The sequence below is a fragment of the Gadus macrocephalus genome, chromosome 16 (genome assembly GCF_031168955.1).
Source record: "Gadus macrocephalus chromosome 16, ASM3116895v1".
NCBI lineage: Eukaryota > Metazoa > Chordata > Actinopteri > Gadiformes > Gadidae > Gadus > Gadus macrocephalus.
The window spans coordinates 24,211,530-24,239,017 of record NC_082397.1 but is presented as its reverse complement, the minus strand read 5'-3'; the positions used below and the strand labels follow the sequence as shown (position 1 = coordinate 24,239,017).

Genomic DNA, 27,488 nt, shown 5'->3' with positions numbered 1-27,488 from the left:
GAGATAGGACTAAAGCTTGCATTAATTGTTTAATTAAGCATCCTGGTAAATAAGTCCTACAATATCTAATTGCAGCCATCCCTCTACTCATTTTCTTCAACTTTCTTCTGACTTGTCAAGGACATGTGGCTGTCAATCAGCACACTAAGTAGCTTAACTTCTGTGACCTGTTCGATTTCTTTATCATCTAGTTTTAAATGCAGTTTCAGCTTTAGTCTCCCTCCCCGTTTAGAGCATAATACTATGCATTTAGTTTTTTCTATGTTAAGTACCAATTTATTTATGTTAACCCATTTCCTAATCAGCACTAGCTCTTCATTTAGAACCTTTTCTAGAAGGTTCTGAGTCATCTGCATACATAGCAATGGAAGCATGGTTTAGAATTAAATGTAAACAGAGATCTCTCTAAACTCTGTTCTTTCATTCATAGATACGTATCTCTCTAAACTCTGTTCATTCATTCAAAGATATCTCTCTTAACCCCAAACTCCAAACAGTGCTTGTGAAAATTACACAAATAAAAGTGAAGCACCAGTGAAAATTAGGACCTGAGAGAGAAAGGGAAAAAAATTAGAGAGAGGCAGAACGAGAGTGAGTGAGAGTGAGAGAGGCAGAACGAGAGTGAGTGAGTGACAGGCAGAACGAGAGTGAGTGAGAAAGGCAGAACGTGAGTGAGTGAGTGAGTGAGTGAGTGAGTGAGTGAGTGAGTGAGTGAGTGAGTGAGTGAGTGAGTGAGTGAGTGAGTGAGTGAGTGAGTGAGTGAGTGAGAGAGAGAGAGAGAGAGAGAGAGAGAGAGAGAGGGAGAGAGCCAAGAAGCGAGACTAGGAAGATGGATAAAGACAATAGAGCATAAAGAGCAGGATGCTGGCCCATCAATGCGTGGATCCAGGACACACGCTGTCCTTACCCCTGGTCTGCAGGATTTCCTCTCGGACCACTGGGCCAATCAGAGTTCCTGGGGGTGACCCATGTGCACTTATCTATAGGTCCCTCAGGTTAGGGTGAGGATGTCCCTTTGGGTCTACTTCCCCATCAGAGGGCCTTGTCAGGGACGAGGCTACGGCCCTGGAGATGCTGACTATGTTAGCAAATAGTTGTTATTTGGTCATTTCAATACTTACTCCCAGTTTCTAATTCATTATATCTATTTCCTTTTGTCCGGTCCCTGATTCTTTTTTATGATCTATACAGTACCATGTGATTGATACATTTCAACTATGTTAATGTTTGAAAGCTGATGCAATTTGTCAACCCCCCCAAATAAAACACACGTAAACATTTTCAGACTTTTGTGATGGACCAAACCGAGCCTCAGTGCAGTGTGTCTGCACAGACGCCAGCAGCAGTCCTCATCTATATAATGTGGAGATAATCCCAGAGCCCCAAATAGTTTGATTGGTTTAAATTGCATCCCTCCATCTCTCTATGCCTCTTTCAATCTCTGTCTCTTTCTCCAGCTCTCCTCTGCTTCCTCTGTAGTCTATAGTTAGCTGTAATTAAGGCCAGCTGCCTCGCTCACGTAATGGATCTTCCCCTGTAAGACTGCACTGAATTCGCCTCATACCCTGACGCACGCACAGCAGGCCCCCGGACACACGCAGACACATCACTCACACACAGAGGAGACAACTTCCACACAAACAGACACACACAGGTAAACAAGTCAATAGATACAAATAACTTAAGAAAGCCAGTGGAACAGGTGCACACACATACACATAAGCGTCTTAGAGTACCATATTAAGCCCTATATAAATTTCATTTATTATTATTATTATTACACAACGACGCAACGAAAGATCTTAACAGGGCTAGGTTCCAGAAACACAACATACACACACACACACACACACACACACACACACACACACACACACACACACACACACACACACACACACACACACACACACACACACACACACACACACACACAGAACTAAGGAGATATGGTGATGCTCAACCTCTAATAAGCATTCCGCAGGCTTAGCAGATCTAAGCCTGCGCCAACTCATAACACAGGCTTAAGTCTGTGGACTCTGGAGAGAGCTTCACATGTCTGTGGACTCTGCAGAGACCTTCACATGTTCGTGGACTCTGCAGAGACCTTCAGATGTCCGTGGACCTGCACTCCTCTGTGTGGGTGTGTGTACAGCAAAAGACCAGCGAGAGAGAGTCTTAATAACGATGAGGGCAGGCCTCTGCATCACAGTGGTGAAAGGTGCCATGAGGAACAGATTAGCGCATAAATTCTGTTCAGGATGAACCGTGTCCAGAGATCCCATGAAGAGTCTCTACTAGTGATGGATTTAATGATTCTTTTCCTTGATTCAGTTCGCGTCGGTCAGTTCGCAAAGAAGAATCGTTCATTCAGTCGTGTTTCCGGTAGCGGTGAATCGAATCATGGAATGCACGGTTCTCAGCTGAGTCAGTCAGACTCAGCTCCTCCCTCGTTCTCATTCTTAAACGATCTTGGAAGTCGGTCATCAATCAACACAACATTACAACTTTAACCAAACACAGCGAGATGGGGGAGGGGCGTAGCTGATTAATGGATGTTTAACATATTAGCAAGATTATGGACTTGATTTAGCAATGATGGTGGGGGTCCCGGGTGGAGAACGAACCATGAAAGAACGAGACGGATTGACGAGACATTCAAATATTTGATTAATCTGGCATGACACAGAAAGTACATAGACGGCATGCATTTACCATTTCACTGATATTGAATCATATTATCGTACACTCGCTCACTAAGCCTCTTCCCTCTTCACCACTCACAGTCAGTGAACGAACAGTGAGTCAGTGAGTCAGCGAGTCAGCGACTAGTTGGTCAGGGAAGAGTCGAGTCTGAGAATGAACGAGACGAATGACAGCGAAGAATCAGTTTGGTCCAGTCTTGTTAAAGATTCGTTCATTCGAACTGATTCGGTCGCGAACGACCCATCACTAGTCTCTATGATCAGAATAATCCATGGGAGGGACAGGAATACAGGGAATACAATCACAATGAAGGGATAGTGATACAGTGAGGACCATCACAATGAAGGGATAGGGATACTGTGAAGACCATCACAGTGAAGAGATACAGTGAGGACCGTCACAATGAAGGGATAGTGATACAGCGAGGACAGTCACAATGAAGGGATACAGTAAGGACCGTCACTATGAAGAGATACAGTGAGGACAGTCACAATGAAGGGATACAGTGAGGACCATCACAGTGAAGGGATACAGTGAGGAACATCACAATGAAGGGATACAGAGGACTATCACAGTGAAGGGATAGGGATAGGGATACAGTGAGGACCGTCACAGTGAAGGGATACAGTGAGGACCATCACAATGTATGTAACGGTCACATGGGAAAATGTATTTCTGCCCCTTTATCCATACTAGAGTTTCCGAGCGCAACCTCTAGTTGTAGTTAAACCCACAGCTATAATGTGGAAACCCCAGCGCATAATATAATAACATTTTGCCTATAATGTTACAACATTTAACGTTTTTGTTTCCCTATTACGTTATGAAGCGTGCATAATAATATTCAAATTATAAGACGTTTTCACACATGTCCTCTGCAGTTTTGCCGCATTTGTATATAAGGAGATTCAAACCTGAGGGTGATTCACACTTGATGCTTTATACGCGGACATCAATGTCGTTTAGACATCAGTAGAATCGACGGGGGGTTTAGGGGGATGGGCTTGCAAGGGCCGGGATATGACTTTTGGTGCGTTTCCACCGGAGGGTCGGTTCAGTTCGCAAAGGTGCGGCACGGATCACGTTTCCACTGCCAAAATAGGGCGTGACCCGGACCGAGCCGTATTGAGCCGTACTCGTCTCGCAGTACTCGTCCGTTAGGGTACTTTCACGCCTGAAAGGGTGCCAACAAGTTCGAGCTGCACATGCCATCCGTTGATTGGTCGACAGAATAGTCACTTTAGTGCGACAGGGGGATGATAACAAACAAACACAGTACCCGCAAGGTATTTCTGGACAACGGCGAAAGCTTAGTTTATTGAAGAGAATGTCGCTCAGTTTGACGTACTTCTTGGACGTCCTACATTGTTGCTCTTTTATTTTGTGGCGTTCTTTTTCATTGGATTAATTAGCAGGCTGCACTGCGTCGGGCTGCTATGAGGTTCCACTGCCGCGGCTTTCGCCATCCAGCTTAAACGCCGCCCTACCATAAGGGTACTGTAAGTGCTGGAAACGCGAGCCGTAACTGTGCCGCACCTAACCGTACTAAACTGTACTACACCTACCGCACCTAATCGTAGCGGACCTAATTGTTCGGTGGAAACACGCCATTAGAGTGTGGTGTCTTGCTCAGGGACACCTTGACACTAAGCTAGGAGGAGCCGGGGATCGAACTAGCAACCTTCTCGTAACCAGCAAACCACTCATCAGCCCTGTCGCTGTGACCTGGAGTCCATCCTTAAAATTGAGGTCTACTCCCCACAGGTTACTGCTGTCCCTCTCCTTCATAGAGCTCCTCCAGCCCACAGGTTACTGCTGTCCCTCTCCTTCATATAGCTCCTCCACCCTAGAGGTTACTGAGGGCGAGGGCGAGGGCGAGAGAGAGAGAGAGAGAGAGAGAGAGAGAGAGAGAGAGAGAGAGAGAGAGAGAGAGAGAGAGAGAGAACAAGGGAACGCAGAGAGAGGGAGCGATGGAGAGAGGGAGCGAGGGACAGAGGGAGAGAGGGAGCGAGCAAGCTAGAGAGAGAGGGAGAGAGGGAGGGAGCGAGGGAGAGAGGGAGCGAGCCCAGCTCCTAGTTGATGCTGAGGCTTATCAAGCTAAAGAGGCCAGGGGCAGGGACACGCTCCCCAGAGTGTCAGCATCATGCGGACGTCTCTCTCCCTGCCCTGGTTCCCTTTCTGGGCTCTGCGGTACTGTAACAGGAACACGTCCACTAAACCTCACATTCCCCTCCCATCTCAAGTGGAACAAGCAGAGGGAAGTCGGGAAGGCTGGAGGGCAGGAGGCAACAAACGGGGGGTGAAACTGAGGACGTTGCAAAACAACACAGGAAGGATGGCTTCACTGCAGTCTGTATCATAACAAACCCCTTTTGAGAGGAATTCAGTTCGTTTTGTACGAGAGGGGTTGGGTTGGTTTGGTACGATAATCATCGCTGTGAAGGCATGGACTCCATTTCATACGTATTTTTTCATACACATCGAGCATGCGAAATACGTCTTTCAATAAACACTTTCATCAGGGCAGTTTAGAGCCGGCCCCTCTACAGGAGAGTTTGAGAGGGACAGAAAACAACCACTACGGTCAGACATGCTGAATCAGGAAGATTCAGCATGCAGGCTTTGGGAGGGGGGCGAGACACAGGAAAATGACCTCTCAACATGGATTTGCATAATTTGTTTGACCGAACACATTTATTCTCCATTGGACGAGCCGTCACATTATAATGGATGTAAGCCGAGGTGACAAGATGGTTACATTAAAGTTCAGAGGCCTTGCTGTACGTTTTGAGGGTCGACTTTGAAATAGCTGTGGTCCAATGGGCATGCAGGACTGTGTCACGTGATGGAACTGCCATGGCTATATCCGTCTGCACTCTCCCTCACTGTATTTCAACATCTGACATACGGCCTTACCCACATACAGAGACACTGAGGGAGGGACGGGAGAGGGAGAGAAAGAGAGAGGCAGGGAGAGGGAGAAACAGAGAGACAGAGAGAGATATTTATAACTGTAACTATTGATATAGATAGATTGATACACCATTTGTGACAAGCACACAAACATAATGTCTAAATGCACGCAAGATTGGTTGGATAGAACAACAAAAGGTACCAACAGAGCAAAGCATGGGCCAGCGATGGACAGAGCAAGGACGCCACATGGCTGAGTACTTGCCACGCAGCGTCCGGACATCTGCACTTCATTCACACGTCATCCACAAACTGTGTGTGCGTGTGTGCGTGCGTGTGCGTGTGTGTGTTTCAGAGGACAGATTTTCGCCCAGGGCCTCTGGGAACCTAGGGGCCCCAAACCTATTCCCCTTCCAATTGAAGTCCTGCCAGCTCTATGCCATACACACACACGCACACACACGCACACGTACACATACAAGCCACACAGACACACACACACACACACACAAACACACCTAGCAGAGGGCGTTTTGCCCAAACACACACAAAGGCATAGTGATGATTCGCTCTTGGTGCAGAAAAGGAAGGGCAAACACTCATACACACCAACAGGTATGTGTGTGTGTGTGTGTGTGTGTGTGTGTGTGTGTGTGTGTGTGTGTGTGTGTGTGTGTGTGTGTGTGTGTGTGTGCGTGTGTGCGTATGTGTATGTGTGGAGCTGTTATTCGCTCTCCCTGATCTGATGACGTTCTACGTCATTGTTGCTTTGTGACGTTGAATCTGGTGGTTCTGTAAGTGCGTGTGTGTGTGAGATTTTGTGTGCGTGCGTCCGTGAGTGCGTGCGTGCGTGCGTGTGTTTATGTGTGTGTCGTGGGTGTGTGTGTGTGTACCGTTCTGACCTTAGCTGCTCTCGGCCACCATTTTAACTGTCAAGCAGGTGTAAGTGTGTGCATGAACACCTAAAGTCGCACACACGTCACCCTCGGTGTCCAATTTTCACCAGAAGAGACTTTGCACACACACACATACACACACACACACACACACACACACACACACACACACACACACACACACACACACACACACACACACACACACACACACACACACACACACACACACACACACACGCGCAGCAAATGGACTCGCAAGCCCAGGTGAATCCCAAAGTGTTCTCAGAAGAGGTCAGCTGCGGAGATCGAGACCGTAATAGATGATAGATATTCTGCACCACTATGTAATGTAGACAAAAAGATTGAAAGAGAGATTCACATTGGACGCTGGCAGAATCACATATTCTCATATAGTCTTCCATTGCTGAAATAGAGATCAATACAATCCCTAACCACTACAGTGTCTGGATAACTTCAATGTTTGAGGGACCCTTCCCAGTTAACACACGCACACACACGCAGTGACACACTAACACACACAAACACACACAAAATCACACACACGCACACACATACACCCCGTCCTGTTACATGCACACACGCACACACACACACACACACACACACACACACACACACACACACACACACACACACACACACACACACACACACACACACACACACACACACACACACACACACACAGATTTATTTCTGTTTAACAGGATGAGCCTAAATGTCGGTGGAGGCAGTTCAATTGCAATCGGGAGTGGGAGGGGCTTGATGCATTCTCACCTCCCATCAGAAAGAGAGAAAGGTCAGTGTGAAGCCTGTGTCTGGATTATTCCTCCACCTAGAGCCAGTCTGCGTCACCATTAAAATCTGTTTTCACTCTAGAGTGGGCCCACTTCTGCCCTTTCTCTATTGACGCTAACTGGGGAGCACAGACCACACCCCAACGGAAACACATTAAACCACCACAGCCCAACGGTAAAATATCAAACTACCGCACCCCAACAGTAACACATTAAACCATGCCTTGCGTTGTTGACTCCGCCGTCGGTGTGTGAATGTGTGTGAGTATGGTTGCACGTCGCTTCGGACAAAAGCGTCAGCAAAATGCCCTTAATGTAAATGTACTTGCCAGGGTGTTGAACGGAAGACAGCTTAAAGAGTGAACATGTGAACGGTAAACCTAAAAGTATAATGTTATAGACCAAGTCTCTGTTTCATCACTTTGATCGCTTCTGCTGCTGCTGCTCGGTATTCCGTTTCGTGGTTGAAGTGAAGAAGAGACACATTGGGCTGCAAAATGTGAGCGTGACACATTTAGTGACACCGTTAAAACGGAGGCAGATGAACAGCTGCCAATTTTTACTTCTGTTCTTTATCGCCCTGACAACAAGTGGGATTATTTCAATTGAACAAGAACACGACCAAACAAAGGAAGAGCTTTTTATATGCCACTAGACGATGTTCATAACAGATGGGTCTAGGAAGCATACGCAATATCAATAAAATTTAGATTCTTTTTTGTTTTTTGGTAAGATCAACAAACACCTCCACTGTTCAGAGAAAGAAAAGGGAGAACAGGAACTGAACGAATCAAGTAAAGGCAGCGGTACCTTCATGACGATGAAGAGGACCAGTGTGACGAACACGTTGACCTGCGGGTGCTGCCAGGCCTGCAGGTGGCCCAGGTAGTCAAAGTCCTCCGCGATGCCTTGCTTGGCCCACGTCCTGTTGTCCAGCAGGGTCACCAGCGCCTCCTTCTGGGTCAGCTGCACAACACAGGAAGTGACCTCATTCAGGACAATATCAACAGTGAAACATCACTCACAGCTGTAAAATGTTAAAGTTAACATGTTAGAGCAGAGAGTTAAGAACACATCACTAACATCTGTAACATGTTAGAGCAGAGAGTTAGAGCACATCACTCACAGCTGTAACATGTTAGAGGATACATGTTAGAGCAGAGAGTTAAGAGCACATCACTCACAGCTGTAACATGTTAGAGGATACATGTTAGAGCAGAGAGTTAAGAGCACATCACTAACAGCTCTAACATGCTAGTGCAAAGAGTTAAGAGCACATCACTCACAGCTGTAAGATGCTGGAATTGAACATCCTTATGGGAACAAAATCAACGCTTTCGCTCTGTTGTGTGTGTGTGCGGGCACGGGTGTATGTGCGTGGCCCTCTCTAATTAAATTGATAACTGTTATCTGACCAAATCTATGCAATGTTAGAGCAGAGGTTCAGTGTGAACACATCTTTGTTAGAGCAGCAGTGGTGCGGTGTGAACACGTCTGTTATGTTAGAGCAGTGGTGCGGTGTGAACACGTCTATGTTATGTTAGAGAAGTGGTGCGGTGTGAACACGTCTATGTTATGTTAGAGAAGTGGTGCATGGTGTCCACGTCTATGTTATGTGAGAGCAGCGGTGCAGGGTAACATGGTATACATATATGAAAAGTTTTGGTAGCAGGTCTGCATAATAAACACATTTCTATTCAATTCACTTGTTGGCATGACCATAAAACTACGACAAAGGTAAAGATGTGTGTGTACCTGTGTGCGAGTGTGTTTGTGTGAACAAACATACCTTGCCGGCCATGAACTGTCCGAAGCCCGGGGGGAAGGTTAAGGTGGACACCAGCAGAGTGACGAGGGCGGGGTAGAGCAGGCGCCTGGGAAGGGACAGGTCAGGGGTCAGGGGTCAGAAATTGCACAGACCCCGCTCAGGGATTCACGTTCATTAGATTAGCGATATAACCTCTTCTATTTGTTTCTTATGGCTGCTTTTAAAGGACAGAGTCGAGGAGGGTGTTCACTTTTTGTCGGTCGCAGGTATGTTCCGTCTATGTTTTCAGATTTTATCATCAAACTCTTCATTTTGATGAGTGAAAGGATGCAATAGAAATAACAAAAACCAAAACTAGAAAAAACGGAATTGTGGCGGACAGCGTCATACGTACTTCTTCATGAGGAACTTGTTGATAGCCTTCTGCTTTCTGATGAACTGCACGATGAGTCGGTTCAGGTAGACAAAGAGAGCCCCGCCAAAACCACTGGCAATGCTGCACACAAACACACCCATACAGAGGAGGGGAAGGGGTTAGTCCAAATAGAGAGCGAGAGAGCGAGTGAGAGAGAGAATGAGTCCCACTGGACTCACTTTTCACAATAATTGCACTATTGCACATGTCCTCCATATTGTAAATACTGTGTATGTACAGTGCATCTTTAATTTATCTGTTTATAGGAGATACTACACTTTTCTTAGTATCCCACATTTTACTTTTTCTATATTATGTATATATGTATGAGTATTTAATAGTGTAATATCTGATATGTAGATATATATATTTGTATAGAACGTTTTATATTTTGACATCTTAACCATTAAACTGCTTTGGCAATGTACATTTTTGTATCTCATGCCAAGCTTTTTGGAATTTGACAGACAGACAGACAGACAGACGACAGACAGACAGACAGACAGACAGACAGACAGACAGACAGACAGACAGACAGACAGACAGACAGAGAGAGAGACAGAGAGAGAAGAAACAACAGAGGAAGTGTGTTTACACATTTGTTTTGCAAAGCAGTATCATTGGAAATCTGCTTTGACGCTGCTTACTTACGATTAAAAGCAGCCATTAATATGTCTGCAAACACTTCAGCAAGTCCGGAGAAGGGGTTTAGAGCGGGACAATTAGAGCACAGAAACACGGTTTACACCAGGAAGGGAGACGGGGCGGAGGCAGAAGGGTCATACGGACGAGGAGGATGGGTTAGAGAATTAGAGGTAGAGAAAGAGACAGCATGATAAGACTAGGAATCAGGACAGGCTTCAGACTACAGACACCATGACTGGAGAGAGAGGGGAATGATGGGGAGAGAACTCATGAGAGAGGCAGGGGAGGCCGGAGACTCACAGAGGAAAACCATGGGGTTTATATAAGCAGCTATTTAGAGAGAGGGAGAGGGAGAGAGAGGTATATGAAAAAAGGGAATTAGGTGTAAGGCAGATAAAAGAAAAAAGGGGGGACCAGCTCAAAACAGTATCCAACTGCATTATTCACTGTCTAATACCTCTGAATAAGAATACACATTGAGTGATCAGAGTTTGGTGTTCTAGCATATATGTGTGAGAGTGTGTTTGCCTCCCACAGTGAGGGTAATTCCCAACGCCTGAAGGTGTATAATAGGCTACTGGAGGAACTTAAATTCCTAAACGTGTGCGCTTGCTGAATCTCTCTCTCTCTCTCTCTCTCTCTCTCTCTCTCTCTCTCTCTCTCTCTCTCTCTCTCTCTCTCTCTCTCTCTCTCTCTCTCTCTCTCTCTCTCTCTCTCTCTCTAAGAAGACCCATCCAATGACATTAGGTATCCACAGACTACTCCGAATATCTGACAACAGCCCACTGGGAAGATGACAGAAATATCAAAGGAGGAGAAGAAAGGGGGAGCGGGAGAGAGAGACACATAGTGAGAGAGGAAACACTCTTCTTCTATTCCCAGTGAAGCCATGGAACTAGCCGAAGGGCTGGGGTGGGAGAAGAGAAGGCCCTCTGGGGGGCTCCTAGCCGTCACTAAATGATCCATGTTGGGTTGACTCACCCAAGCAGGGGTGAGCCCTTCTCAGGCTCATCCGCCTTACACCTCGACTAACTGTGTTTCCTGACACCTGTTGCTGAAACGACGGGCCCTGAGGGCATGTATTCAAATACCCCATGCTAATCGGCAAGTAAGAGCAACTCATATCTCACTGAGAGCACACCAGCTACTCACCCGATGACAGCGAAGGCAGGCAGCTCCTGGAGGTCGAAGGGGAAGTCTAGACGGAAGCGGGTTTTGAAAAGGGCTGTAATTGTCTCTGGAAAGAAAGAAGGAAACGGAGTGAGTGGACAGCATTGTCAGAGCGACCAGGGTGTCAACGTCGGTGCCTGGTCCTTTTTCCAACTGTGGCCAAATCAGGTTCAGCCAGGATCAAAGGTTCAATCCTGGGTTGCAATGCCCCACTGAGAGGCTGCGGTGAGGAGGGGCTCTTAGCAGTAGGCCCTCCAGTGGTGGGAATCACCTTCGTCTCTGTTCCACACGGCCAGCACCCGGAAGATGAAGGCGCTGAAGGTGGCTGCGAAGAAGCCTCTCCAATAGTTCCTCACCGCAAAGAAGGTGGAGGTGACCTCAATACTGAACAGCACCCCTGCAGGGCCAGGGACACAGGGATACACACGGTTAGAGGGCTGATCCATCTGTCACCCCCGACACGATGACCACACACCGATGTGAGGGCTGATCCATCTGTCACCATGAAACACAGCAATGCTGTGTAAACATCACATGAGGGGAGGGGACAGGAGGGGACAGGAGGGGACAGGAGAGGAGAGGAGGGGAGAGGAGGGACAGGAGGGGACAGGAGGGGAGAGGAGGGACAGGAGGGGAGAGGAGGGGACATGAGGGGAGAGGAGGGGACAGGAGAGGAGAGGAGGGGAGAGGAGGGGACCGGAGGGGACCGGAGGGGAGAGGAGTGACAGGAGGGGACAGGAGAGGAGAGGAGGGGACAGGAGGGGAGAGGAGGGACAGGAGGGGAGAGGAGGGGAGAGGAGGGGACAGGAGGGGAGAGGAGGGGACAGGAGGGGAGAGGAGGGACAGGAGGGGAGAGGAGGGGAGAGGAGAGGAGAGGAGGGGAGAGGAGGGGAGAGGAGGGGAGAGGAGGGACAGGAGGGGACAGGAGGGGAGAGGAGAGGAGAGGAGGGGAGAGGAGGGGAGAGGAGGGACAGGAGGGGAGAGGAGGGGACAGGAGAGGAGAGGAGAGGAGGGGACAGGAGAGGAGGGGAGGGGACAGAAGGGGAGAGGAGGGGACAGGAGAGGAGGGGGGAGGGGACAGAAGGGGAGAGGAGGGACAGGAGGGGAGAGGAGGGACAGGAGGGGAGAGGAGGGGAGAGGAGGGGACAGGAGGGGAGAGGAGGGACAGGAGGGGAGAGGAGGGACAGGAGGGGAGAGGAGGATAGGAGGGGAGGGGAGGATAGCAGAGGAGGGGACAGGAGACCTCAGAGACCCTCACCTCCTATAGGGGCAGCAAAGCAGCAGCCCACCCCAACCGCACAGGCCGCCGCCAGCATCTCGATGTTTCTCGACTCATTCTGGAACACACACACACACACACACACACACACACACACACACACACACACACACACACACACACACACACACACACACACACACACACACACAGGCTTGATGATTGGAGATTCAAATAGACAGCAACATAAAAGGCATTTTTTCCAAGTCCAAGGCTAGACAGCAGAAACCGAGAGCATGCTGGGAGACAGGGGGGCAGATCTTACCTTCGTCCCTAAAAGACTGGGCTCCTTTAAGCAGCATTGAGGCAATACCATTAAGAAAACAACTGTACTGTTTATACATTTATTAAAGTCAACAAATATTCCAAAATAAAACTACATTTGACACTAGTACGTGATTGATCAGTAGCCTTCTTCACATTAGCACTGCAGAATCAGCATGACACATTGTGTGTGTGTGTGTGTGTGTGTGTGTGTGTGTGTGTGTGTGTGTGTGTGTGTGTGTGTGTGTGTGTGTGTGTGTGTGGTGTGTGTGTGTGTGTGTGTGTGTGTGTGTGTGTGTGTGTGTAGTTGGACAGGGTCTGGCCCGGAGCCCACAGGCAACCCACACATATTAGCCTGCTGAGTGGAGAGGACCACACAGCTGGGACACTGCATACACATCAGACCTCCTACACACATGCACACACTCTCTGTACAAGTACTCTACAAGTATGTACGCCCGCGCATCAGGCCACTTTATCATCCGCTCTCAAATGCACCCGACAAGCACCTGCAGAGATAGGGTGGCAGAGGGAGATAGGGGAGGGACGGGGAGGAGGGAGGCTGACGGAGAGAGTGGAGAGGAGGAGGAGGGAGGCTTAGAAAGTTTAGAGGCAGGATGGAGGAGGAAGGCTGAGAGAGTTTAGAGGAAGGATAGAGGAGGGAGGCTGAGAGAGATAATGAGGCAGGATAGAGGAGGGAGGCTGAGAGAGTCTAGAGGCAGGATGGAGGAGGGAGGCTGAGAGAGTTTAGAGGCAGGATGGAGGAGGGAGGCTGAGAGAGATAATGAGGCAGGATAGAGGAGGGAGGCTGAGAGAGATAATGAGGCAGGATAGAGGAGGGAGGCTGAGAGAGTCTAGAGGCAGGATGGAGGAGGGAGGCTGAGAGAGTCTAGAGGCAGGATGGAGGAGGGAGGCTGAGAGAGTTTAGAGGCAGGATGGAGGAGGGAGGCTGAGAGAGTTTAGAGGCAGGATGGAGGAGGGAGTCTGACTTAGTGCTGTAATATGTTGTGTGCTATGTGCAGTGTAAAAAAAACAATTGGATTGGTTGAGCATAGAAGGATCCTTGGAAGCACCTAATAAGTTAGAACAAGAACACACAGTGATAAAAAACATTTGAGGACGACATTAAAAACATGGAGATAATGTTGAAGGTGAAGCAGTTAGAGCAGGCCAGACAGAATAATAGGAATTAGGAATAATGATTAACAACCCGCGGGCTGAGCCGGTGGGTCTCATTTTAATACACAGCTCATGAAAACCATGCCCCCAATCCCAATGGATGAGAGCCAGAGAGGGGAGAGCAGGGAAAGAAAGAGGAAATGATGAAGAGATAGTAAGAAAACAGGGTGCTACATGAACTCCCTCTGTGCATTCGTTTCGGTTTTGATCGCCGTGGTGATGCAGGCCCGGCTTTACGATCTCACACAAGAAGGTGGATACGTAGACACAAAGAAAAAGAGTGAAGAATGAAACACGCACACACAAACACACACACACACGCGCATTGCACGCACACGCACACACACAGACACACACACACACTGCAGGAGCGACCGCACATTACTGTATATTATCACTATCATGGAGAGTTAGTTACCTCATAGATTCCGCCAAACAGTGACATGAACCTGCTGAGGAGGGCTGCACACAGGCTGGCGATGTGCACAAACGGACCCTGAGGAGAGAGGGGCAGAGGAGTCAGTAATGATCTGGAGTCAGAGGTTCAACAATGCTACAGCAGAACCTCTGGGGCTACCCAGCTCCAGAACAAGAACACACCAGGGACCAAGTTACGCATGCTTTCCCTTTTTGGAACCCATATTTAAGTCAATAGTGCGTTGGAGGATCAAAGATGGAGGTTTCAGAAGAGGAGTTTTAAGAAATGTGAGACTGAGTCAGTAATAGTGTGTGAGAAATGTTGTGGGACTGACATTAACAGTATGTGTAAGTGTCTGAGACTGTCTGTAACAGTGTGTGTGAAATGTTGTGAGACTGACAGTAACAATGTTTGTGAAACATCATCAGACTGTCAGTAACAGTGTGTGTTACGGTCTGAGACTGTCTGTAACAGTGTGTGTGAAACGTTGTGAGACTGACAGTAACAATGTGTGTGAAACGTCCACAGACTGTCAGTAACAGTGTGTGTTACGGTCTGAGACTGTCTGTAACAGTGTGTGTGAAACGTTGTGAGACTGACAGTAACAATGTGTGTGAAACGTCCTCAGACTGTCAGTAACAGTGTGTGTTACGGTCTGAGACTGTCTGTAACAGTGTGTGTGAAACGTTGTGAGACTGACAGTAACAATGTGTGTGAAACATCCTCAGACTGTCAGTAACAGTGTGTGTTACGGTCTGAGACTGTCTGTAACAGTGTGAAACGTTGTGAGACTGACAGTAACAATGTGTGTGAAACGTCCTCAGACTGTCAGTAACAGTGTGTGTGAGAAACATTGTGAGACTGACAGTGTGAAAACTAAACATCGAACAGCTCCAACCAGCACAGCTCATTGTTCAACTCAAAAGTCAATGATTCAGGAAAGCAAATCAGTAAGTAACAGGACGGCTTCGGGGTGTGTGTGTGCGCGCGTGTGTCTCTCTCTCCAGGCAATACAGTCTGATGGAAATGTCGCATATCTACGGGATTTATTTCAGCCAAAAGACTTCATTGATCTTACACACACACACACACACACACACACACACACACACTCACACACACACACACACACACACACACACACACACACACACACACACACTCCATCTGCAGAGCCTGCAATGGCTCCAGAAGCAGCATCAATAATTCACGAACACGGGCAAAAAGAAAACTCTGTCGAACTATCTGAATGAGAAAATCTGATCCCAGGTCTCTCAGCCGCTGTGCAGAGCCAATCACTCGGCTGGCTCAACAGTTTCTACTTCCCTGTATAGATCTATCTATCATCCATCTTGAGTCGCTACAGGCTGAGCCACTGATCTTTTCCAATTTCATTACAACACCCTTGGCAATGGGGCATTTCAGTGCTCGGCTGCCCCTGGCTGTTGGGATGTCCGTGGGCTGCGGTAATGAGACAATGCATTGGCACAGCCTACTACAGTGTTCATTCATGCAGCCCCTATGGAATATTTTTTTTCCACAATCCACATGCTTTTCTATGCAGTTTCACGCATATGAACAATCTTTGACATCATAATATGTAAATTAGGCTAATTGTTTGCATGTTTGTGCTGTGTATAGCCTATGTGTGTGTAAGCTTATGTTACAATTCCGACCTGCCTAGGCACATCAAAATAGCAACATCAATTGCGCTATCCGCTAGGGCACTTAAACCAGGATTTTTTCGGTCAGTGGCGCAATTGCAAAATCAATCTGTAAAATAGCCCTATGTATCATTTGCGCCGGGACACGTCTCTGCTTTTCGCCGACACCCCTCTCAGGGTGCAAGTGTATAGGTGCGAGTTTGCTGCGGGGGAGAATCAGCTCTGCAGCGGGGGCAAACTAGCAACGATACATGCGTCGGTGTAGAAAGTAAATTGTGCTGGGTGCAAGATAGACAGAGCTATAAGCCAAAAACAGCTTGCTCAAGGGCCAGGTGACTCACAGCAGGTCGAGGCCTCAATAGTATAAGTGTGTGTGTGTGTGTGTGTGTGTGTGTGTGTGTGTGTGTGTGTGTGTGTGTGTGTGTGTGTGCAGAGCCGGCGCTGGCCGTTTCGGCGCCCTAGGCGACTCGAAATCAACTTGCGCCCTGGACAGGTCTTCAGAGCGGGGGGGGGGGGGGGGGGGGGGGGGGGGCGGCCGGATTTAGTTATTATGCAACAAATAGCTGGCCACCAGAGGGCCCCCCCAACGCATTTGTCGCCCTAGGCGGTCGCCTAGCTCGCCTATGCCGAGCACCGGCCTTGCGTGTGTGTGTGCATGTTTTTGGTTTTACTTTCCCTATTAATTATCTTGAGGACATGTTTCAATGTGTATGGCTGAGATCACACCGAATTCCTTACTTAATCCCACAAATTGAAAGCTCCTTCACTTTCAATGGACGACTGTGAACATTGCGTAGTTGCATTTAATTGTTGCATTTTCAAATGTTCAGCTGGCCCATCAGGCATCGTCCTACTTGCTCTGAAACGCATTCCTTAGACAAGACGGATATAATATTTTGTATAAATAAATGTTTTAATACAATGTCACGTTTTTTAAGACAAATCTTCCAATAGTTCCCATAAAATGTCAGCATTATTTAATAATGAGTATAATAATATAATAATAATGTAAGAATATTATATAAATACCCGTCCCTATCTTTTTCCTGTGTAATTTTGTTGATCTACTATAAGTGCTCTTAATACCGGGTAGTGTCTCTTGCATAATTATTTTATTGCGGTAATAATTTCCACTAATTAAAGAAAAAGAAAAACTTTCCCCCACGCCGGTGGAAATGCATCGTCCTTTGGGCCTGACAGGGACCTGGCTTACATCATTGCAATGCCTCCGTTGCCCAATCCTACCCCTCACTTTAGGCCTTCCTCCAAAAACATTCCCCAAAAACACATGACTAGCAATAGGTCTGAATAGCCTTGTAGAAGACTGGTCATGCACAATGAGTTGGCCAATAGTTGGCCTGTATGTGTGTGTGCATGCGTGCAAGCGTGTGCGTGTGCATTACCTCCTTGCCTAAGGGCATGCCACTGCCCAAAGCACAGGTGAGGCCGATGACTTTGGCCACAAAGGTCTTGAACGTGAGGTATTCCTTCAGCACTACACCCCGAAGGATGGTCTTCATCTCCGGGATGCCGGACCCTGCAACAAGCTCAGCATCACCACACAAACCTAGCCTTTCTGCATGTTTCCATCTCACAAGTCAAGTAAAGAGGTCTTACTGTTCTAATGCATTTTGTTCAATGTCATGGCATGAGAACCATGAGACTCGGAAACAAAACGCAATCAAAACAGTGCAGCTTCAAAGCTAAGGTTCGGCAATAGAAAGAAACAAGAAGGAAGACAGATTTTGAAAGTATCCAACAAAAATAAATCCTACCCCTCACTTTAGGCCTCCCTCCAAAAACACTCCCCAATCTGAATAGCCTTGTCTCTGGTCATGCGCAATGAGTGCATTGGCAGAGTGTTCACAGGTAGGTGGGTAGGTTAGCAGACAAAGAGGTAGGCTGTCCAATCATGTCATTAGGGCCGAATGACATGATTGGACAGGGTTGTAAAGGGCTGCAACAGCCATGTCTAGCCATGATCGTCTTGGACGTCCCCCATTTTTTCATCTTCGTTTAATGTGTCGCTTTCTTCTTTTTCATTTAATTTATTAGCAGGCTACACTGTGTCGCGCTGCTATGATGTCACGATGCTTACGTAGCTGCCGCGACTATTGCCATCCGGCTTAAACCCTGCCGTACCATAAGGGTACTGTCGGCTGTGGTCCGCAATCCAGATTTAGCGTCACTGAGCCGCACCGTGCCGCGCCGCACCATACCACCACCGCACGGCAGCGTGCCGCACCGCTTGGTTGAAACAAGGCATAAAGTAAGGGCCTCATCATGAGTGTGTTTAAGCTAACCTGCTGTTGCTCCTCTAAAGTAAGGGCCTCAGGTGAGTGTGTTTAAGCTAACCTGCTGTTGCTCCTCTAAAGTAAGGGCCTCAGGTGAGTGTGTTTAAGCTAACCTGTTGGTGTTCCTCTAAAGTAAGGGCCTCAGGTGAGTGTGTTTAAGCTAACCTGTTGGTGCTCCTCTAAAGTAAGGGCCTCATCATGAGTGTGTTTAAGCTAACCTGTTGGTGCTCCTCTAAAGCAAGGGCCTGATCAGGAGTGTGTTTAAGCTAACCTGTTGGTGGTCCTCTAAAGTAAAGGTACGACCACACTGAAAGCGTCACGCGCGTAAGATTACGCGTGTAACGTGCCTAACCTGACGCTTAATGGTTGTGTGTCACAAAAATGGTTCAACGCGCCTAACGCCCCTACGCAGCTAGATGAGCCCGCCCAGCGGCGGTGTCTTGTTTCGCCCTGAAGGGGCTTATTTTTGATGATGACCGGCGACGTTCTGAATAACTTCACATCGTGTGTCTTTTTACAATTTATTAGTTACCAGCATTCGTAGTGTTGATTAGTAGAGAAATAGTCTGCCAAAGACGTTGACGTCGCCTAGCAACGGAAGACGCTGGGGTTGACAAGTTACCGGACTACTACCCATGCAAGTGAACGGGGCGTTCCAAGGCATTGAAAAGACCTGTGTAATAAAGGCCTATACAATTTCTGAGATTGAGTCAATAAAGCAATGATTTAAAAAAACAAAACATAAACACTCGATCAAAGGCCCGGCACGACCCGGCCCGAGGATAGTGGTGGGAAATATCGGCCCGACCCGGCCCGCGGGTCGACTCAGGCTCGGGCTCGGGCAGAGAATCTAAACTCTAGTGCATGAAGTCCCCCGTAGGCGCTCACAGCTGGGTGAGTTTCACCACCTCCTCATCGTTTCAGCACACACTGAAACGATGACTTGGTCACCCATGTTCTTTCTGCTTCTGAGAGTCCTCCGTCTCTCTGCCAGTGACATTGGGTCAAGCTCAACGCTGATTGGCTATCGCGGCTAAGCATCACACGTATGCAAGTCTAAAGTAAAATATTTTGAACTCCGCTCGTTGGTGCGTTGGGCGCGTTATTTAGGTGCGTAAAACGCGTGTAACGCGCCTAACGCGCTGCTTTAGCGCGTGTAACGCATCTACGCGCCAAAAACAATGGTTCCTCATGCAAAAATTTAGATTTTCAACGCCTCTAACGCGCGTAACGCGTTCAGTGTGGCCGTACCTTAAGGGTCTCGTCATGAGACCCTAACCTGTTGTTCTTCCTCTAAAGTAGAGGTTACATCATGAGTTTGTTTAAGCTAACCTGTTGTTCTTCCTCTAAAGTAGAGGCTTCATCATGAGTGTGTGTGTGTGTGTGTGTGTGTGTGTGTGTGTGTGTGTGTGTGTGTGTGTGTGTGTGTGTGTGTGTGTGTGTGTGTGTGTGTGTGATCGTGAGCATACCAACGGCCTGCGGAGCAAGGATCTGGGTGAAGCCAGCAGAGAAGGTGATGAGCACCACAGGGTAGGTGACCCAGGCCAGGTACTGCAGGAACACATTACTGTCCAGACCGCCATACATCCACTTCTGTGCTGTGGACACACACACGCACGCACACACACAAACACAAACACAAACACACAAACACAAATGCACATACAGGGAAACTCACACACTCACAAAAAGAAAGACACGGAGACACAAACATGGAAAAGTGCACAAGGAGAGAAACACACACGCATAAGGAAAAGCATTGTGATTTGTGAGCACGCACAACCAACCTACATGTGATGAAGGACGTGTGTATAACCATGGAACACGGACACGCATGGAAGGAGAAATATCTGACTGGGGATATCAGAGAAACTAAGCAGTGATTTCCTGTGTGTGTGTGTGTGTGTGTGTGTGTGTGTGTGTGTGTGTGTGTGTGTGTGTGTGTGTGTGTGTGTGTGTGTGTGTGTGTGTGTGTGTGTGTCTGTGTGTGTGTGTGTGTGTGTGTGTGCGTGCGTGCGTGTGTGCGTGTGTGTGCTTGAAGAGGATTTGCCTGGATAACTGTCATAAATCAAACTCTCTCTCTATAAAAAATGCCATTCGCTCTGGCTCAACACACACACACACACACACACACAAACACACACACACACACACACACACTTTGTAAAAGACACACAACGCTGTGTCAAAGCTGATGTGCACTTTCATCTAAGATTACTCACCTGTGAGCAGCAACATCTGCAGCTATAGCAACGCACATACACACGCACACACACACACGCACGCAGACACACACAAGGACACACACACAGCATGAAGTGTGGTGTGATCATCTGAAGTGTGTCTGAGTGTCATCTTAACTCCTCACAAAGCAGCTCATCTAAAGCCACATCACTGCTCCGATGTGCTCTCAGTGCTGCTCCATGTTTGCATTTCCCACTGGCACACAGCTAGCTAGTCATGCATGAAGTGAAGATCATTTGATGAAGTGTTCAACGGGGAGGGGACAATACGCAAATGTGTTTCTATTGGATCCGGGTAAACCTGCCCTAGGAAAGGTTTTCCATTACAACCCCCAGAGTACAGTTACTGTTGTCTGGTGGGAGAGTTGACCAGAATAAATCATTTATGAGGGAGGATTCCAGGGATTTACTTGGACGGGTGTTTCATTAGTTGAGTCGAAGTTCCAGCTCAGATATAGTTTAATGGAGTTAATAGCTGCAATAGAAAAGTGTCTGCAGGTTTTAGTCTGGGCCCTTCAATGATCCATCACACGCCCATCCCCCATTTCCAGTCTCCCATCACCTGTCACATGCCTTTGAATCCCTTTATCCCACTGCTCCCAGTGACCAAGGCAGTTTCTATCCTGACCACATACATTAGAGGGTACACAATACAAATGCACATGACTCCTCTCATCCTGGGTCACCTTGGAGGCAGATGGCGATGCAGAAGTCCACCGCCCAGCTAACGAGTGCCATCAGCAGCCCCAGGAGGATGAGGAAGATCCAATCCTCGCCCACCCGCGAGATCAGGAACTTCTGGCAGCGCACCGTGCAGACTGTAGGGAGAAAGGGGAGGAGGTAGGATGGGGGAGGGAGGATGGAGGGAGGGAGGGAGAGAGGAAGGGAGGACGGGAGGAGGGGGGAGGGAGGGAGGGAATTGAGGCAGGGAGGCGTCAAGAGGTGGGTACAACAGTAGTCGTCAAACTCTGTTAAAAAAGGACAGGTTTAAACATTGAGGGAAGGCTCACGTTAACATTTGCTTTGACAGTTATATGGGCGGGGGGGGGATGCATTCAGAACACAGCAAGCCAACACTTGACAGTTCAGCGCTGTTAACTCATCAAACATGCATAATTAAGGTTTGCATATGAAGAAAGCCACTGTTCAAACAAAGCTGTTAGATGATTGGCCACTTGGAGAGGTCAAATTGAAGTAGAAAATGTTTGGAATCTACAGGTTGGAGGGTCCGAGCTGTCCCCGTGCCGAGGGTAGCGCTGTGCTAGGTTGGGCTTCAGCACTCGTCAACAGAAGAAAAACACGGCAACGCTGTCAACGCCGACCCTGGGAGCTCGTCCTGTGTGTCACTTGAAAGCGATGCAGTATAGCGCTGATGCAACACGTAGTGCCAACCTTTACTCCCTGCCCCTCCCACCAGAAAGAGACCGCAAAGATATCTTCTGAAGTGTTGTCCTCTCTACCACGTGCTGAACCGAGCCTGTAACAGAGTGGTGGTGCTGATGGACAGAGCTCATAACAGCGACCTGGTGAACAGAGCCCATAACAGGTACAGACCTGATGAACAGAGCCCATAACAGCGACCTGATGAACAGAGCCCATAACAGCGACCTGATGAACAGAGCCCATAACAGGTACAGACCTGATGAACAGAGCCCATAACAGCGACCTGATGAACAGAGCCCATAACAGGTACAGACCTGATGAATAGAGCCCATAACAGCGACCTGATGAACAGAGCCCATAACAGGTACAGACCTGATGAATAGAGCCCATAACAGGTAAATACCTGATGAACAGAGCCCATAACAGCGAGCTGATGAACAGAGCCCATAACAGCGAGCTGATGAACAGAGCCCATAACAGGTACAGACCTGATGAACAGACCCCATAACAGGTAAAGACCTGATGAACAGAGCCCATAACAGCGACCCGATGGACAGAGCCCATAACAGCGACCTGATGAACGCCTCTGCTCATTCAGGAGGAAACTGGTGAGCTAACGCTGAGCCTAGGAAGTGTTCCAAGTAGCTGGTTGTGAAACCATTCGGGACAGGATGCACGGAGAGCAGGTCCAACATCGGGGACAGGATCCACGTAGAGCAGGGCCAACATCCGGGTGTTATGGTTTAACGATGCTGAACCCAAGAGCAGACGGAGATGAAGTTGAATTGAAGGAAAAAGGGTTTATTGAACGAGGCGGGGAGGCAGGTATTGGATGAGGTAGCCGGGGAAGGAGCGAGGCAGGCGAACTGGAGCGAAGGGTCCGGATAACTGCAGGCAGAGGAAAACAGAGTTGAGTTGTGGTCAAAAACAACAAGAGAACGAGAGAGCGAGAGCGAAGTAACACGAAAACTAAGCCAGGCGTGTATCATTACCACAGTAGTGCGTAGTACGATCTGGCACCGACAGCAGGGAATCCAAGGGTTTATGAAGTGGAGTTGATTGGAGATGAAGACCAGGTGAGCATGATTGCAGAACAGGTCCAGGTGTGAAGTGAGACAGACAGGAGGAGTGGCAGACCCAGGAGGTGGAAAAACACAGCAAACTGCTGTGACCACAACAGTACCCTCCCCTCAACGGACGCCTCTAGGCGGCCTAGGCCTCTCTGGGTGAGCCTGATGGAAGTCACGGATGAGGGAGGGGTCGAGGATGAGACCCCGCGAAACCCAGCTCCTTTCCTCTGGCCCATAACCCTCCCAATCCACGAGGTACTGATGCCCCCTGCCCCGACGACGAATGTCCAGCAACCGCCGGACGGTGTAAGCAGGGTGGTCGTCAATCAAACGGGGAGGAGGGGGGGGAACGGCCGGGGGGGGGAGGGGGCAGACGGAGACTGGCTTAAGGCGAGAGACATGGAAGGTGGGGTGAACGCGCATGGCTGGAGGCAGCTTGAGAGTGACAGCTGAGGGGTTGATGACCGAAACAATAGGGAAAGGGCCAACAAAACGAGGGGTTAACTTCTTGGAGCCAGTCTGTAAGGGGAGATCCTTGGAGGACAACCACACCTGTTGACCCACCCGATAGGTAGGAGCAGGAGCCCGGTGGCGGTCGGCAATGCGCCGGTTCTGCTCAGCGGAGCGCAGCAGAGCGGAGCGTGCGTCCTTCCACATCTTGCGGCAACGGCGGAGATGGTGTTGAACCGAGGGGACGGAGATGTCATCCTCCTGGGCGGGAAACAAGGGTGGCTGGTACCCCAGGGAACATTCGAATGGGGACATGCCGGTGGCCGCACAGGCCATGGAATTGTGGGCATACTCGATCCAGGAGAGATGGTCGCTCCACGCAGAGGGGTTGCGCGCAGCCACACAACGAAGGGCGGTCCCTAGGTCCTGGTTAGCTCTCTCAGCCTGCCCATTAGTCTGTGGTTGGTATCCTGAAGACAGGCTGACAGAGGCTCCAAGCGCACGGCAGAAGGCCTTCCAAACTTGGGAGATGAATTGGGGACCACGGTCTGAGACGAGGTCAGTGGGAATCCCGTGGAGGCGGACGACATGCTGCACAAGCAGCTGGGCAGTCTCGGTGGCAGTTGGGAGCTTGGGAAGGGCAATGAAGTGAACTGCCTTCGAAAATCTGTCAACAACAGTTAGAATAACAGTGTGGCCCTTAGAAGGAGGAAGCCCAGTCACAAAGTCAAGGCCGATGTGGGACCAGGGCCGAAAAGGAACAGGAAGGGGACGTAACAAACCAGCAGGAGCTTGATTGGAAGACTTGGCCCGAGCACAAACCGTGCAGGCAAGCACGAACGCCCGGGTGTCAGCGTCCATCGCTGGCCACCAAAAGTTCCTCTTCAGGAGGGACAGGATGCGGACCACACCAGGATGACAGGCAAAGCGCGATGTGTGGGCCCACACCAGGACTTGGGAGCGAACCGTACTGGGGACGAAGAGACGGTTAGGAGGACCGTTACCCGGATCTGGTTCAGTGACTTGGGCCTCCCGGATGAGGGACTCGATCTCCCAGGTGACGGCAGCAATCTTGACGCAGGAAGGAGAGAGGATAGTGTCAGGGAGGGCCGGTGCGTTCTCAGTGTTGAACTGACGAGAGAGGGCGTCAGGTTTGACGTTACGGGAATCAGGACGGTAGGTGAGGGTGAAATTAAAGCGCCCAAAAAACAGGGACCAACGGGCTTGGCGGGAATTCAGGCGCTTCGCTGTCTGGATGCAGGACAAGTTCTTGTGGTCGGTCCAAACCACGAACGGTTGTTCTGCCCCCTCAAGCCAATGTCGCCATTCCTCCAACGCCAGTTTCACAGCCAGCAGCTCTCTGTTACCCACATCATAGTTGCGCTCCGCAGGTACAAGCCGGCGAGAGAAGAACGCGCAGGGGTGAATCTTCTCGTCAGAGGCAGAGCGCTGGGACAGGACCGCCCCCACCCCCATGTCAGACGCATCAACCTCCACGATGAATTGCCTGGAGGGGTCAGGTTGGATGAGAATGGGGGCCGACGAGAAAAGTATTTTGAGGTCAGAGAAGGCAGTCTCCGCCCCAGGTGTCCAGGCAAAAGGGAGGGCAGGAGAGGTGAGACGAGTGAGAGGGGCTGCAACCCTGCTGTAATTACGGATGAACCTCCGGTAGAAATTTGCAAACCCAAGAAACTGCTGCAGTTTCTTGCGAGAATTTGGAATGGGCCAGTCTGTCACAGCACTGACCTTCTCAGGACAGGTCCTCACTTGTCCGCTCTCTATGATGAACCCAAGGAAGGATACAGAGGAGACACTGAACTCGCACTTCTCGGCCTTCACATATAGTTTGTTCTCCAACAGCCGCTGAAGAACTTGTCGGACATGCTGGCAGTGCTCCTCCTGGTTGCGAGAAAAAATAAGTATGTCGTCTCTATAGACAAAAACTGAGCGGTTCAGAAAGTCCCGGAGGACGTTGTTTACAAGGTTCTGGAACACGGCAGGGGCATTAGTGAGACCGAAGGGCATGACAAGGTATTCAATGTGGCCGAGGGGGGTGTTAAAAGCAGTCTTCCACTCATCCCCTTCACGGATACGCACCAGATGGTAGGCATTGCGTAGGTCCAATTTCGAGAAGACTGTAGCGCCCTGCAGTGGCTCGAATGCGGAACTGATGAGGGGTAGGGCATACTTGTTCTTGATTGTGATGTTGTTGAGTCCCCTGAAGTCGATGCATGGACGAAGAGACTTGGCCTTCTTGGAGACAAAAAAGAAACCTGCACCAACAGGAGAAGAGGAGGGTCTTATGATGCCGGCCGAAAGAGACTCCTTGATGTACTTCTCCATGGCCTCCCTCTCAGGACGGGACAAGTTATACAGGCGACTACTGGGCAAAGGGGCGCCGGGGAGGAGATCAATGGGGCAGTCATAGGGGCGATGAGGAGGCAGGGTGAGCGCACAACACTTGCTAAACACCTCTCCTAGGTCATGATAGGTTGGAGGAACCAAGGAGAGGTCGGGGGGTACATGGGGTGAGGATCACCTCCCTCTGCTGGAGACAGGGCAGACTGAAGGCAGGTGGAATGACAGAAAGTGCTCCAATTCACCACCTTGCCAGAAGACCAGTCGAAATGGGGGTTGTGCCGCTTGAGCCAGGGGTGACCCAGGACGAGGGGAGACCGGATGACATGAAACTGAAGTGTTTCATGGTGATTACCAGAAACAATTAATTCAAGGGGCTTAGTACGATGAGTAATAAGGGCCAGGTGGCGGCCATCTAAGGCGTTGGCATTTAGGGGAGAGGGTAACTGTTCTAAAATGATGCCAACCTGAGATGCGAAACCGGTGTCGATGAAGTTCTCATCTGCTCCCGAATCCACAAGGACCGATACTGGAAGGGGACGACCGAGGGACAGAAGAGTGGCATCCAGCAGCGAGCGTGAAGAGAGAGGAACGGGGACGGAGGGGGCGTGGCTCAGCAGGGCCCCGAGTCTCACTGCTAAGCCCGGTCTTTTGGCAGTGACGGACAGGTGGAGATGAGATGCCCGGGCAGGGCACAGTATAGACACACTCCGGTCCTAATCCGATGAAGCCGCTCCGCTTGGGTGAGGCGAGTGCGCCCCAGCTGCATGGGCTCCTCTTCAGTGACAGCACGTGTCACGGGGGCAGAGAGAGCAGCTCTCGGGAAGTGTGGAAAACGTGAAGCAGCGAGTGCCGGGAGCACGGAACCGCCTGTCCTCTCCCTACACCGCTCACGTAGGCGATTATCCAGCCGAATGGAAAAGGAGATTAATTAATCGAGAGTGTCGGCCTCCTCCCTAGTAGCCAGCTCATCTTTAATTGACTCACAGAGACCGGAAATAAAAAGCCCACGTAGGGACTGGTCGTTCCAGCCCGACCTGGCTGCATAGGTCCTGAACTCGACTGAGAACTCGGCTACGCTACGGGAGCCCTGACGCAAGGAAATAAGCCGCTTGGCAACGTCCCCTCCCTCCACTGGGTGATCAAAAACCTTCCTCATTTCAGCTACAAAAAGGTCAAAGCTTTCATTAACTGGGGAATCACTTTCCCATAAAGCTGAAGCCCAAGCTAAAGCATTGCCCTTAAGTGACCCAATAACGAAAGCGATCTTAGCTCTTTCAGTGGGGTAGCTGAGGGGCTGCTGACTGAAAACTAAGGAGCACTGGATCAGAAAGGCTCGGCACGTACCCATGTCCCCCGCGTAGCGCTCAGGGGCAGGAATGAGAGGCTCACGAGCCCGTGGCAGGTGTGGCGAGAGAGTGGGGGCAGGCGGAGGCGCCGCAGGCAGTGGAGGCGATGTGGCGGGGGGGGCCAGCAAGTCCAATTGTGAGCCCATCTGTGTGACTCGTGTAGCGAGATTCTTAAAGGCTTCCATAGCGTCCCGGAGGGCGTT

At 49.5% G+C, this 27,488-nt stretch overlaps 1 protein-coding gene across 7 annotated transcripts in view; it reads right to left on the bottom strand.

The window, feature by feature from the left end:
• clcn2b (chloride channel, voltage-sensitive 2b) overlaps positions 1-27,488 on the bottom strand; it is a 119,111-nt gene that overhangs the window by 45,462 nt on the left and 46,161 nt on the right. For all 7 annotated transcript variants that reach the window (XM_060075545.1, XM_060075546.1, XM_060075548.1 and 4 more), the window contains 10 exons: positions 21,362-21,493; positions 19,902-20,030; positions 17,542-17,675; positions 14,475-14,552; positions 12,593-12,671; positions 11,606-11,731; positions 11,317-11,401; positions 9,499-9,600; positions 9,126-9,210; positions 8,147-8,302 (listed from right to left, as the gene is read on the bottom strand). In XM_060075545.1, coding sequence (XP_059931528.1) covers positions 8,147-8,302; positions 9,126-9,210; positions 9,499-9,600; positions 11,317-11,401; positions 11,606-11,731; positions 12,593-12,671; positions 14,475-14,552; positions 17,542-17,675; positions 19,902-20,030; positions 21,362-21,493 — 1,106 coding nt within the window. The remainder of the gene's footprint in view (positions 1-8,146; positions 8,303-9,125; positions 9,211-9,498; positions 9,601-11,316; positions 11,402-11,605; positions 11,732-12,592; positions 12,672-14,474; positions 14,553-17,541; positions 17,676-19,901; positions 20,031-21,361; positions 21,494-27,488) is intronic.